The following is a 13,806-nucleotide window of genomic DNA, read 5'->3' as shown; positions in this document are numbered from 1 at the left end:
AACGAAAGAATTTTGTTTGATTGTATCATAGTGTAAGAATGTATACTCATAGATACCTTGTAATGTTACGATTCTCACGGTATAGGTAATAATAAATTCCAATTTAATTGTAAGATTGTTGTACAAAAAGACTCCCAAATTCAAAGAGACACAGAGTACGGTATAATGACTATAAAATATGATGCAAGGACCAAAATGTTTATATGCAGGTACCTCAGTGTATTTACACTATGCCATTAATTATTAATTTGTGATTGGCGTTTCATGGTGCACCTACTGTCACTTTTGCCCCTGATTACCTTTTAATACATCCGGGAAGAAAAGTGACGCTTGAATGGAATAGCAAGTAAGCGGATTCAGTCCACGGAATAAAAAAGTGTCATTTCTATGCCAACGCATTTGCAACTACAAGTCGTTTTCTTTTAGCTAAAGTACGCTTAATTGAAATAGTGATTGAAAATAAACAGAAAACGCACGATAATGTTTCACTTACATTGAAAGAAATGGTTTGCTCTGTTACCTTTCCATGTCAGCGAATGAACTACTAAAAAAGGGAACACAGTATTCATTTGGGAAACGATCGACAAGTGTCAATCGTCGTTCCGAAGGGAAAATACTTTGTGGAGTTATTTCCATACGTCTAGTTAACGAAATTTTCGATCCTTAAATTTCCTCCCCTTCAAATATATTCATATGAAAAGAATTCCCTTCTATATTTTTATCACAGCGCCCTTATATTTCTCCATTTCCAATGTTCGCAAAAAATGATTACATGAGAAACGTGGTCAAAACGACCGCGTCTTCAAATAACACGAATCCAACTGTATATAGTTAGAAAATAGGAAAAAATTTGGTTATTTGTACAATTTTATTTTTTATGGTTACACTACTGTGGTGGACATTATCGCTGCTGGAGGTTTACGGTTGAACGGATCGGATTATACCCGAAAATAGAGTTTAGCATGGTATTTCAAAAGTTCTCTAAAAACTCACAAAGGCGAAAGAAATAAAAGGAACTATTTGTTTTTCAATATTGTGCTTTGACGTATTGAAGTTTATCAAGCTCTGCATTTCGCAACATTTACATCAATTTTGATTACATTTTAAAACGTAATCCGTCTAATCTATATCAGATTTAATCATAAAAACATAAAAAGAGATTTTTTCCCTTTACTAGTTCACGATTATTAAAGTTGATTGTAATTACCCTTTTTTTAGGAAGGTGAACTTTGCTTCTTTGCCTGAAATTATAAAATAATTCGCGCTCCTACGAACCCGTTATAAAGTCGAGAACTTACTTAAGCCCTTTTTAAACGAAAGCAATTACAACCCCATCTTTTATAGCGCAATTTTTAAAAATAGAACATTCTGAAACTATAAGGTATCCACTCTTTAAAATTAGCGTTCTATGTGAAACAATGTTTTAAATCCGTTCTAGGTGGGTTCAAACTAAAACATATCAGCACATTTCGACAATATGATGGTGCCAACAAAAGTTTAATTCTTTTGACCCTTAAAGGCATGGTAATGAGTTGAGCATACAAATACAAGAAAAATACGATTACCTTATTTTAGGTTATTAAATGCATTTAAATCACAAAAAAACATGTTCTTCGGTCTAACTGAATTGTTTATATCCCTTCATCAACAATTTAATTCTTCACGCAAAGCTCGCGGATGATTGATTTAAATTTTTTTCTGTCGGCGCGGGTTAATCCACCACTTGAAGCTAATTACCACGCTACTATGACGCAAAACATTAATATCCTGCTATACTGTTGTAGGCGGTAGATTAACTTTTCTGCTCGCATGGTCGAATGCATAATATTATTTCTCGGGTCGCGCTTCGAAAAACTCGCGCTTTCGTGGCTTGACACTTAATGCCCCCGGCTACCTTCCACGGACGCGCTACCCTCCACAATATCTTTTTTTTAAAAATTCGCTGCGAATCTGTCCGACCAATAGAACTCGTTTCTTTTCACCAACCACATCTTTAGAAAATCAATTTCTTAGACATCTCGAGTGACCTAGTAGACATTTCTAACGGACTTGGCAGTTCCCATGTACTGAATAATAACGGATCTGATTCAGCGGGACGGTCATGTACATAATATATATCCCATTTTGTCTCACACAACAACTACATCGCCTACGGGATCTTCACTATCCCTGGTGTCCTACTCGACGAAAACCTTTAAAAAACCCAAGCCCGCCTTGCAACACGGTTTTGGAGAGAAGCTCTCGGGTTCGTCCCCTAGTAGTACAATGGGTAGGACTAAATCGTCTAAAAAAATGTCACAAATCATGAAAGGAGACACAATCGCTAACATATTTTGCAAGCAACATCGGTCGCTTTAGGTTTTAAAAATTTTGTGTTAAATTTGCAAATTTGCTGGTATAGGAAATTTGGTACGTGTTCATAATGAAAGAGAACAGAACTAATATTCGAGAAAATAAAGCGCGTTCTGATAAGAAACAAGCGTTCAAGTAGATAAAAGTCGAAACGTTACAGTGTCGCCGGTTCTAAAAACAGTCGTCGTGTATAAAAAACAGAGTAAACGCTTGGATTGAGGGGGGTTCGTTTCGCATTTGGGATTCGGCGAACACTTAAGCAAAAATCTGAAGGGAGAGCGGTATTCCTACTCGGAAATTTATAGAGCGTGTAAAAAAGCTTTCAAGGCGAATATTGTGAGTTCGAACCGAAAGCCGTTTAACTACCGTATATAAAAGAATCGTTAACCGTGCAAACGAAGATTTGTGCCACCATTTTGCGACGAATCTATTGTGGTCTGTATTTTATATATTCACTATTCATTGCTAGATGCCCTTTCGAAATAACCAATAATAAGAATCGTTTTTATATAAGGAGAGTTCGTCGGATATCGAAAACGAGTGGACGGGCTGATATAACTTCCAACCATGAACAGTGAGAAGTTGATTTTTTAATACGTACGTGAATATTCACGAGTCACTCGGATTAAGGTGCTCGTAATCAAATAAAATGTGTAACGAATTATTCTTAACTTTAGCTCTGTTTACGGTTTAGTATTTGTCGAAGAATCCCCGTAACATTTGAAGCGATTTCATAGATGGCTCAACCCTGTAGGTAAATGAACTACCGCTGTGTAGATTCGCACGTTCTTGGTTTATTTCCTGACCCTGAGCTAGTCGGCCATTTATGCGGCAGGTGTGAGATAAGAACAGCGCCAACTCTGCCCACTGTTATAATTGTTACCATCAAAGCGTTGAAGTGCAAGGTGCAAACATTTCGTTGCGCTATTTTTGGAACGGTTAGACACTGAGAAACCGGGTCATTAATCAAAGTTGTTCAGCAAATTTGTTGATGGTGCTAATAAAATTTTAAATCAAACGGCAACCGGTTAAAAGGTTAAAGACAATTAATTTGTCCTTTCGGTAGCTGCAAACCCTAAGTTATAAGGGTAATTTTTGGACATTCCCATAGTGAGGAACACTGGTAATTTTTCCCATAAGTTAGCTAAATTATGAGGGACCTGAAACAGGGTTGTGCCGATTTCAAATTCGTAAATCATTTTTCGAGTTTCGTTTTCGACGGGTAACCAAGTAAAAGGTGCCCTACTATCCAATTTTCAAAATTGCTGCTAACCTTCCAAAGGAAAAAATCAGCTTTCTGTGGGAGCATATTTCAACGCATCGATAAATGTACGTTATTTGAATTTTTTACATGGTGTAAAAACAAAAGTTGGTACTTTTCGGGGATTTTGTATAAGAAATTTGCACTTAAAGTCATTCTAACATCCCTGAGGAGGGTGATTTACGGGAGACGCAAACCAAAGATATTCGTAAATTTTTTCTCATTAATTCTGAAGGGATACTTAAATTCATCCACACCATTGTTTTGTGTGGGTTAAATTTTTATTTACCATCTAGATGTGTGTTAATTAATGTTTTAAATAGGAATGTTGTACCAGGTGTGGAATTAACTACGAATGTAAAGATCTACACCTGTAAATAAGTTTTTCCAAAACGGAGGTGTTGATAGGCTTCGAATTTCGTAGGGTTCGGCGCATAGACAAGGAAGAGTTCTCCGATAGCGTTATTATTAAAGTGATGTTTAAGGGTTGTTTGTTTATTATTTAAACATAATCTATCAAAGAAAGAAAAGTGTTCGGTGTATTACAAAAGTTACAACCCCCGCACCGTAAGTATGCTGTAAGTGATGGTTTGAATTACTTAAAATATTGGGCAAGCTTAAATCATACGGAAATTTATTATTAAATTTAAATTAAATTAAAATTGCTTGATACGTTTCCACATTATGAAAGCGCACGATCCTTAAAATTAAAACGCATCTAACACCTAATTTGTATTTTGTACAAGTTCAACTGAAACTTACAAACATGTGTGATTTTGTGTACATGTAAATATGAAAAGTTCCCTATCGGTAAGGCTTCTGTTACAGCTATTTCTGATGTGCACGTAAAGGTGAAATATAAGCTTCACCTCAGGTGCTTGTATCAAAGAAACTAAATAAGAAATGTCCCCGAGTTGTCACATGAAAGATTTAGGTGAAACGCAACAGAACGTAAAATCAGAAACTTTTGAACTAAAGTTTCCAGTAAATGATGTTTACGTTGCACTCTTACGTTGATATTGATCTCTTGGTTTTTCAAATGACATCAACATTTATTTCAACCGAACCTTTTAATGAATGCTTGCGTGCATACAGCGTTATTTAAACCGGAAAACCCAGCGGCCAGAAAAAGGAATGGAAACCGAACTGCAAAGATACATCATCTATGTATCTAGACTCGTAGATACACGTACAATTACATTAACGGTGAAAGGAAACTAATAAACTGAACATTACATTGTGGTATAAACCAACCCATTAGAAACATTACAAGTAGGTGCGCCCTGGTCGTTACTTTGCAACTAAAACTGAAACAATAGCAATTCATCATTATTAAGGGGGAAATATCATAAACCATAATTGTGAACTCCATTTCAGGAGTTAGTTGTTAACGTTTACTGTGTTCTCGAAAACTTAACATAATAGCATTATCAAGTTCTACTCTAACAAGTCTTCCAATAAAAACTCCTTACAGTTAAGCTATCGATTTTCAATATAATTCCGATATCCCCCGCTATTCATTTCAATTAAGGCGATCATTTTGTTACTAAAATTGTTACAACTCGACGCCTTAGGATAACCAAAGCAAAAAGTTTATTTGAATGAAGTCGTCAGCCAACATTAAATTAGGTTATTCATTTGATCGCGAACTTTTCAGGCAAGTTTTGGACGTCTCTCTTGTTGTTGAGCGAATTTAATCACGCAAGTTGGGAAACTTTCGTGATGACATCTTTTTCCAATGAAGAGCGTACTCCAATTTTACAATACTTTAGTTTTATGTATTTGAAAAATGCGTTATAGTCAGTTGGCCAGTGTTCCTTAATTCTACGCATGTGCACGCAAAGTGGAAGTTATTTAGTGATCTCGTTATTTAGTCCAGTCAAATCATGATTAGGGTGGTCACTTCGCTCAACGAAACCAAGTGTATTCTATGTCAAAAAATCCGCTGAATTCGAAAATCATAGTCCTATTTTCTACACTTTAATTTTCGGGATTAGGTACTTTTTAGCGCATTTTTGAAAAAAATACGCTATTATATTCGTTATTGCTGGCAGGCCGGCTGTCCGCGTTAGATCTCCACAACTATAATAGCTAGAGACTTCAAATTTTCACTAAAAGCTTCCTGCTATAGTGTAGATGTGCAGGCACTAGTCTATTTTGAGTTAGATTACTTGTGAGATCGATAGTTGAAGAAAATAATTTCGATATGGGTTTCGGAGGTGCTATAATTTTACCGTTAGATAGCGCTACCAGTATAAAAACTTATTATTTACTTTGTGATTTGTTTTACAAAATGAAGACGTACCCTCAATTGAAATTAAATAAAATTAATTATTTAACGCAGCCAAAATTACTCGTGAGATCGATAATTTTAAACTTCGCTAATAAAATACTGACCTGCATTACCAAAAATGCGCTTTAATCATGCATATGCTGATTTACAACTTGTTCTATACTTTTACATAAAAAAAAACAATAATATTTGAAAATGAACGTTCCATACCAACTGAATCTTATAGAAAATTCGATCCTACTTAAATTCATTTCTGTTCATTCTTTTCCTCAGAGCAATAGTTAACGAGATAATTGAAATCGAATGCGCGAAAAACGACATTTTCCCGTTTTTTCTTCGTTTTTTGTTTACGACATTTTCCGGGAGTTTCCGGCCACGGGGGGCTATGATTTTCAGATTCAGCGAATTTTTATACATAGAATGCACTTGGTGTCGTTGAGTCAAATGGCAACATCCAGTGGGTGTTTCATCTATGATGAAATTGGCCTGAAACCCCAACAGAAGTGCTGAAAGTTGTCACCTGCGATTTTTTGTTATTGTAACATAAGGACAAGGTTGTTCTTTACACAAATCTTCCTAGGTGAAATAGATGCAATCTTGGGCTATTTATATTTTTGCGACTTTGTTTTCGATAGGCACTGACTTACAAAGCCAGGACTGAATTGCTCTCTCGTACCAAAAATTTTCATTGTAGAATGTTGCTTTCTTGCCGTCAGATAGCTCAATATAAAGGAAATCTTTGAACAAAACTTTATAGGAGAATGGACTTTTTGTGTTGTGTAATTTAAAGATTATCTCCGGTCAATGCGATAAGAGGTCGTTTATCGCTGGCTAAAAGTCAATTAAGTTGTAGACAAGTGAATGCTTTTTACGCCGATGTAAATACAGATGTGAGTGTATCGACTACGCGCAGGAAAAAGAAGGAAGGAAGGCAGAAATGTTTTAAATAGACAAAGCAGCCTTTGCTATTGTTTTTTTAGTGAGCATTTTGTTAAAAGACAGTCAGTCTTTTTGCTTAGTATTTTGATGCAAGACGTTCAGTCTTGGTGATAATAAAGTTGCTGTTGAAGGAAGTATGAATGTTGTATTAAGAGATTTAAGCAATAGAGATAAAAGCGAATAAAGGTATCTGATTTAATGAGTTCAGTGGTGCATCACGTATTCAAAGAAGTTTGTGTGTGTTGTCTTTATTGCAGTAATCGCAGATGCTTCCAAGTTAAAGTAAAGATCCACAGCCAAAAAAGCCACAATTACGTCTAAAATTACGTTGCTGCGTGGTATTTGCCTTCCGGCCCTGAGTGCCATTTTTTCTTACAGCTTTATTAATCCGTAAATGATCTATTGCGTGTTTAATCGAGCCTAATGTTAAAACGTTTTATATATTTTTTGGGATGGTCTATGATCTCTTTCTGCAATACAAATTTTCAACCAGATTGTAAAATTGCAATTGAAATCGGAAGCATGTTTAAATCGTCTCCTGTAAAAAGAACAATTTTTTACTACTGCATATGACCATAGACATAGAACATAGTACCTAATTGTTGCACAAGATATAAACAGGCACGTTCTTTGTTGTAAAGACAGAAAACCAGTGTTCTTCAATTTTCTACAAAACCCCATATACGTAAAAACCAACTGACTTTATTTTCCAGTGCAAAGTGCAAAGGCTTAGAAATCAATTGATTTTTTGTCGAATAATTGCTCAATCTTATATCCCACCAGATACTTTTTACACTCACTGAATCCTGCGCCGCAGCCTGTAACTGGTGATAGCTTTACCGTTAAAAAAAATTTGCGAAAATGTATTTCGTTCAATATACGGAAATTTGTACCGCTTCATAGCAAACCTGGACGTGAGTAGGTCTGGTGATAAGCGTAGCGCGTTTAGAATTAAATGTGGACTGGAAATCTAAGCGAACATGCAAGTATAAACTGTTTGTAGGTCTGAATTAAGCAGGGCCGAATTCAATTAGTGTAAAAAATTGACGCGAATAAACCGTTGAAGGAAACACATTGTGTCAAGTTACGTGTCGGTAAAATTACGAGAAAAAGAAATCATTAAATTATTACAAATGACTAGGGACATCTTAATTAAGCGTTTTCAACAAAAAATTTGCGGGAGAGGCCCGACATTTTCCACAATCTTATGACAAAGTTCACATAATTTCGTCGAAATGTGAGGTAATGTTACTCTGTATTTCATGATTACTTTTAAGTTGGTAAGGGTGTGCGTAACATTCCAACTTCATCTTCTTAGGAGGTTATGCTATTTTTCCACTATTTGAAACGTTAAAAATGATGTATAACCATACATAGGTGTCTAATTATACCATAATTATAGCAGTAAGTAGTTCTCTACATGATTTTCATTTACAGATGAGCAGCAATTTTTTAGCTTGAAATACGAATACTTCTGAAGATTGTCTATTACAACTTGATTGCACTCAATTTTTACAATCCTGTACGTAAAGGGTTCCATATATTGATCTGTCGAATCCGTCCTTTGAGACAGATCGAAACGATGAATCGATAGTGTATTTATTTATTTATTTATGTGTATGTCAAGATCGCTAACGATTTACTTAATCAAATGGGATTCAATGTTTGTCTCAGTCTGACGTACTGCTATTATCAGAATAACCAATTTAGCAACATTTTGAATCACATCTTAGAAAAGTGCCCTCAATAAATGGTAAATATTACATTAAAAATGGCTCACACCAAAATAATATTTATTTCACTTCGGTGATTTACAAGTATTGGAAGGGCGTCATGTTGAAGTCCTTGCAGTCAGATTGACAATGTCAGCAGTCGGTTCGAAAAAGGCGTTCGAAGTTAATCGGCGGTCGCTAACAAGGAGGTGGTCTATGGAAGCTGCGAAAGATATACCTTCTTCTTTCGAGTGATAAGGCGGCGGTCGATGCTAGTCACCGGCTGATATAAAAAGAAGGCGTTCGAAGTCGGGCGCTAACAAAGAAGCGGTCTATGGAAGATGCGAAAGATGTCCCTTCTCCTTTCGAGTGATAAGGTTTCCTCTCTCGGTGGTCGATACAGAAAAGGCGATCCTTGCCAGATGTAAAATATTACCCTCTCTACGACATTTTTCTTTCCTAGGGCATTCAAGTTTAGACGGTATGCGCTTCCAAAAGTGATTTTATTAAAGTGTATCCATATGAAATTCGGAAGTCTCGCTTATTTTGTGTATAAGCCGAACTAAACATCACGTACCCATAAAGCTCCTATCAGAGACATGCGGACAATTGACTTGCACATCTTGCTTACAGCAAAAGCCATTTAATCAACAGGCAAAATTAATATTCGGTGCAGTGGGAATTTGGTTTTTGATCCCAATGACTAAACCAGAGATTTTCTGTGTTCGCAATCAATACGGACTGCATCATGCCGAATTATCCATTCAACGAAAAGCATTATTACCAGGGCGATACCAAAAGTTCAATTGAACCGTCACGGAGTGATCCATTTTACAAATCTATAAGTTAAAGCTGTCTTGGTCAATAATATTAATTACAACCTGAAGAAAACACCAGTCTCATCCATAACTGTAAGTTACCTAAACTTTTTGTTTTGTATAAAATATTGGTTAGTTATCTTTTGGAAGTTGTTTAGTAATTTTATTTAACGTACCCATAATATTCCTAAAGAAACCGATCTGTGAAATTTAATTGCATTAATCGGATTTGTATTGCATTTGTTGATAATAATCAAATCCATACAAAGGTTATTTTTTCATTAGTTCGGAATTTGTGTTTAATTTCAGTGAAATATACTCGTATTCCTTTGGTTGGATTCAAATTTTGTTTAGCATTAAGCGGAGTGAACATATTTTGAATAGGAGAATATACAAGGAGTTTATTATGTAAAAAACGAAATTTTACATAAGCAGTGAATCTAGAATTGACACGTGTTCACCACAGAGGGGTTGTATTTTTTGTTACGAACCGAACTAATATTTCAAACAAGGAAGATGCAGAGGAAAACGGAATTATATTTCAAGCCTCGTTCTTCGAGATTACACATACGTAGTACCATGTTTTCGTACATTAAGCCACTAGTTCAAAGCATGCTTAAAAGTTTTCAACCTCCCGCTCTCCTCACACCCGCCGACGGCCCGATCGGTCTCGTTTCCCCTAACCTTCATACTTGTTTTTAGTGCGCGTCAAGCTACATCGGTGTTGTTATATTACGATTAAACCTTTTTTTTTTTTGTTGATAAATATGAGTAGTTTGAAGGATACGGAGTTATTAGATCGATTAAAAAGATTAGAAGATAAGTGTTTTAATCGACGTGCGAAAAAGCGTCCACGTGTGGTGCGACCGTTATCCTCCAGCTCTGAGTCAGAGAATGAAGAGTACAGCGGACCAACTATTTCCCCTTCGTTACGTGACGAGCCGTCAACACATAGTCGTTGGCATCTAGAAAACTTTACAGGTTAGTTGTATTTATTTTTACTTAGCTACCTGATGTATAGATGAAAAGGAAAGCACGATTTGAAATTTATTACGTATTTAGCTAGTGATATTGTATTGTTTGAGTTCTTGCTTAAGAAGAAACATAAACAATTATTTACAAGGTGAGCTTATTCATTAGATAAGACATACCTTGACAAGGCAATGGGAAAAATACTGTTTTTTATTGGGCCATAAAGCTGACACGAGAGGTCAGATAGGTACCAAATGCAAATTTGCTTTCCCAATTTCTCATACCTGAGTATCATAGTAATATGCCTTCCTCTAACTACAGAGCCGGCAGAGAGAAATTTGAATCTCGAATCAAGTTCCGAACGACAAAGCGAAATCGTGGTACCCATTGACCAAGATGTCGATCCGGATGATGAAATCCTTTTTTGTCTTGGCAAAGACCCTAAAAATACAAGCGCCGTAGAACATGCTTTACATCCGGAATTGGCAGCTCGCTGGAATATTTGGTTATCGGAGGGCATCCCAGAAGAATCCAAAAAAGAACTAATAGGAAAGTACAGCGTCAAAGGAAACTGTAAATTAAGTTCCCCTAAGCTAAATGCCGAATTGGAAACGCATCTTGCAGAATCTGCAAAAAGAAGAGACGTTCACTTCGTGGACACCCAAAATCTCATTGGCAAAGCAATGGCGGCATTAGGCTCCGCGATCACAATATTGTTTAAAAACAAAGAGGAGGGAGTGGACAGGCTCCAGCTACTGGAAACCCTTTGTGATACTGGCAAATTGATGGCTGAGGTTCACCACAACCAATCGTTAGCCCGTAGGGCGTTCATCTCTCCAGGACTAGAAAGAAACATTAAACCAATCTTGGAAAGAAACAAAATAGACGACTTTTTGTTTGGGAGCAACTTATCCCAAAAAGTTGATGAAGCAAAAGCTATTCAGAAGAATAGTTTGCTCTTTATTAACAATAAAAAGAATCCCCAACAACGAATTAGCAAAAATTTAAACTGGAAAAGCCCACCTGTTCGACGCAACAATCAATCAAGGGACAGTCAGGTGGGCTTCAAGACACAGACCTACAAGAACAACGCAAGCTTCCCTTATCCATCGAGAACAAAGACCATGCCGTATCCCAAAAGCAACCACGTGCGTTACCAGGTAGAAAAAAGGACACACCGTCAATATCGTCGTTGAAGGTAACGAAGATAGCAGGAAACCTAAAGAATTTTATAACCCAATGGAAAAAATTAACTTCCGATGATTTTGTAATCTCCTGTATTTCGGGTTATAGAATTCCTTTTGCGAGACCTGCAAATCAATTAGCGTCTCCTGTTGAACTTAAATGGTCAACAACCGACTATGCAAATATAATGTTAAGTGTTAGAAAATTATTAGATTGTGGGGCAATAGAACCTTGTAAAACCGAGAGGGATCAATTTATTTCCAGTTATTTTTTAGTACCAAAACCAGACGGCAGCAAACGCTTTATACTAAATTTAAAACAACTAAATACTTTCATTGATACAGATCATTTTAAAATGGAGGACATTCGTACTGTATCAAAATTACTATCCCCGGGTGATTTTCTAGGTTCTATCGACTTACAAGATGCATATTATATGGTACCAATACATTTAGATAGCAGAAAATATTTAAGGTTTAGTGTTTCGGGGAATCTTTATCAGTTTTGTTGCCTACCTTTTGGGCTAGCCACCAGCCCCTATGTATTCACAAAAATAGTAAAGCCCATAGTCACTAAGTTGAGAACAGATGGATATATCTCCACAATTTATCTGGACGACCTGTTATGTTTTGGAAATTCTTTTATCAAATGTTTACAAAATCTAGAAGCCTCAGTGTCTATCTTTTTAAGTTTAGGTTTTATAATTAACTACCAAAAAAGCAATTTAATACCTAAAAAGCAATGTCAATTTTTGGGGTTTCTCATTGATAGCGAAAAATTTTGTTTAAGCGTGCCCAAGAAAAAGATAGCAAAGTTGAGTATAACTTTAAAGAAATTTTGTCATAAAAAATCATCCACCATTAGGGAATTTGCTAGTTTACTTGGTTCACTGGTAGCCGTTTGTCCGGGGGTTGCATATGGTTGGATGTATTGTAAATATTTTGAGAGAGAAAAGTTCCTTGCCTTAACGTTAAACAATGGAGATTATAATGCAACGATGAAGATCACAAAAAACTTGACACCAGAATTTCTGTGGTGGTTAAAGAATTTACCCTTAGCTTGTAACCCCATCAAGAAATTTACATTTAAAAGAGAAATTTTCTCAGACGCGTCATTATCAGGGTGGGGTATATTTTGTAGTGGTCAAAGATCTTCGGGCTTCTGGAAGGAAGATGAACGGAAATATCACATCAATTACTTAGAGCTTTTAGCTGTTTTTCTTGCATTAAAATGCTTTGCAAGGTCTTTAACCGAGTGTGAAATTTTACTTAGACTGGATAATACAACAGCTATTTCCTACATAAACAGAATGGGGGGTGTTCAATATCCAGCCTTAAATAATCTTGCCAGACAGATATGGCAATGGTGCGAAAACAAAAAAATTTGGTTGTTTGCTTCCTACATACCATCCAAAGCCAACAGACAGGCAGATGAAGAGTCACGCATTACAAAAATTGATACAGAATGGGAATTGAATACTTTCGCTTTTAATCAAATTATAGACACTTTTGGACATCCTCAAGTTGATTTATTTGCATCTAGAATAAATGCAAAATGCAAAGATTTTTTCTCTTGGAAAAGGGACCCAGAAGCACTAGCAGTAGATGCGTTTACTTGTAGTTGGCGAAAAATTAATCGATTTTATGCTTTTCCCCCCTTCTCGTTAATTCTACGGGTCCTAAAAAAGATAATATTAGATGAAGCAGAGGGTATTTTAGTTGTACCATATTGGACCAGTCAACCATGGTTCCCTCTGTTTAATTCCCTGCTCATAAAAAAGCCTATCATTTTTAGACCGTCTGCTAAACTATTATTATCTCCTTGCAGGAAGGTACGTCACCCACTCTCGGAGAAGCTTACACTGATTGTAGGACTGTTATCAGGAAGGCGTACTACTTAAAAAATTTACCGGATTCGACAATTAATCTATTATTAGCTTCTTTAGCAGATAAAACTCTAAGACAGTATAATACAGCTCTAAGGCGTTGGTGGCAATTTTCGTTTCAAAAAAACCGTAACCCATTCAATGTTAGTACAGTACCATTGCTCGATTTCCTCACATACTATTTTGACGAAGGAGCTTCCTATGGCACTTTAAATACGGCTAGAGCAGCATTATCCCTTCTGTCGACTGACACCGTTACTAAAGACCCCTTAGTAACAAGATTTTTTAAAGGTGTTTTTAGAAAGCGGCCCTTAAAACCCAAATATTCAAACACATGGGACACTTCTTTGGTCTTAAAATATATTAAAACCTTGTACCCGTTAGAGAGA

General features: G+C 36.2%; 1 protein-coding gene across 1 annotated transcript; it reads left to right on the top strand.

Annotated features, from left to right (window-relative positions):
- Window positions 1-10,142: 10,142 nt before the first annotated feature.
- On the top strand, window positions 10,143-11,626 carry LOC116175524. Its single transcript, XM_031493685.1, has 2 exons — window positions 10,143-10,356; window positions 10,669-11,626. The coding sequence occupies exons 1-2, from the start codon at window positions 10,143-10,145 to the stop codon at window positions 11,541-11,543; spliced, it is 1,089 nt and encodes a 362-aa protein (XP_031349545.1). The 3' UTR covers window positions 11,544-11,626.
- Window positions 11,627-13,806: the final 2,180 nt, after the last annotated feature.

The sequence above is a fragment of the Photinus pyralis genome, unplaced genomic scaffold (genome assembly GCF_008802855.1).
Source record: "Photinus pyralis isolate 1611_PpyrPB1 unplaced genomic scaffold, Ppyr1.3 Ppyr1.4_LG7, whole genome shotgun sequence".
In the NCBI taxonomy this organism is placed as follows: domain Eukaryota; kingdom Metazoa; phylum Arthropoda; class Insecta; order Coleoptera; family Lampyridae; genus Photinus; species Photinus pyralis.
The sequence above is the reverse complement of the archived record's forward strand: the minus strand, read 5'-3'. Positions and strand labels throughout refer to the sequence as shown.

Bases quoted from the DNA above. Each gene is read 5' to 3' on its own strand.
- LOC116175524 (XM_031493685.1), top strand. From the start codon at position 10,143: ATGAGTAGTTTGAAGGATACGGAGTTATTAGATCGATTAAAAAGATTA. The intron at 10,357-10,668 runs GTTAGTTGTATT...CTCTAACTACAG, and splicing joins GCATCTAGAAAACTTTACAG to AGCCGGCAGAGAGAAATTTG.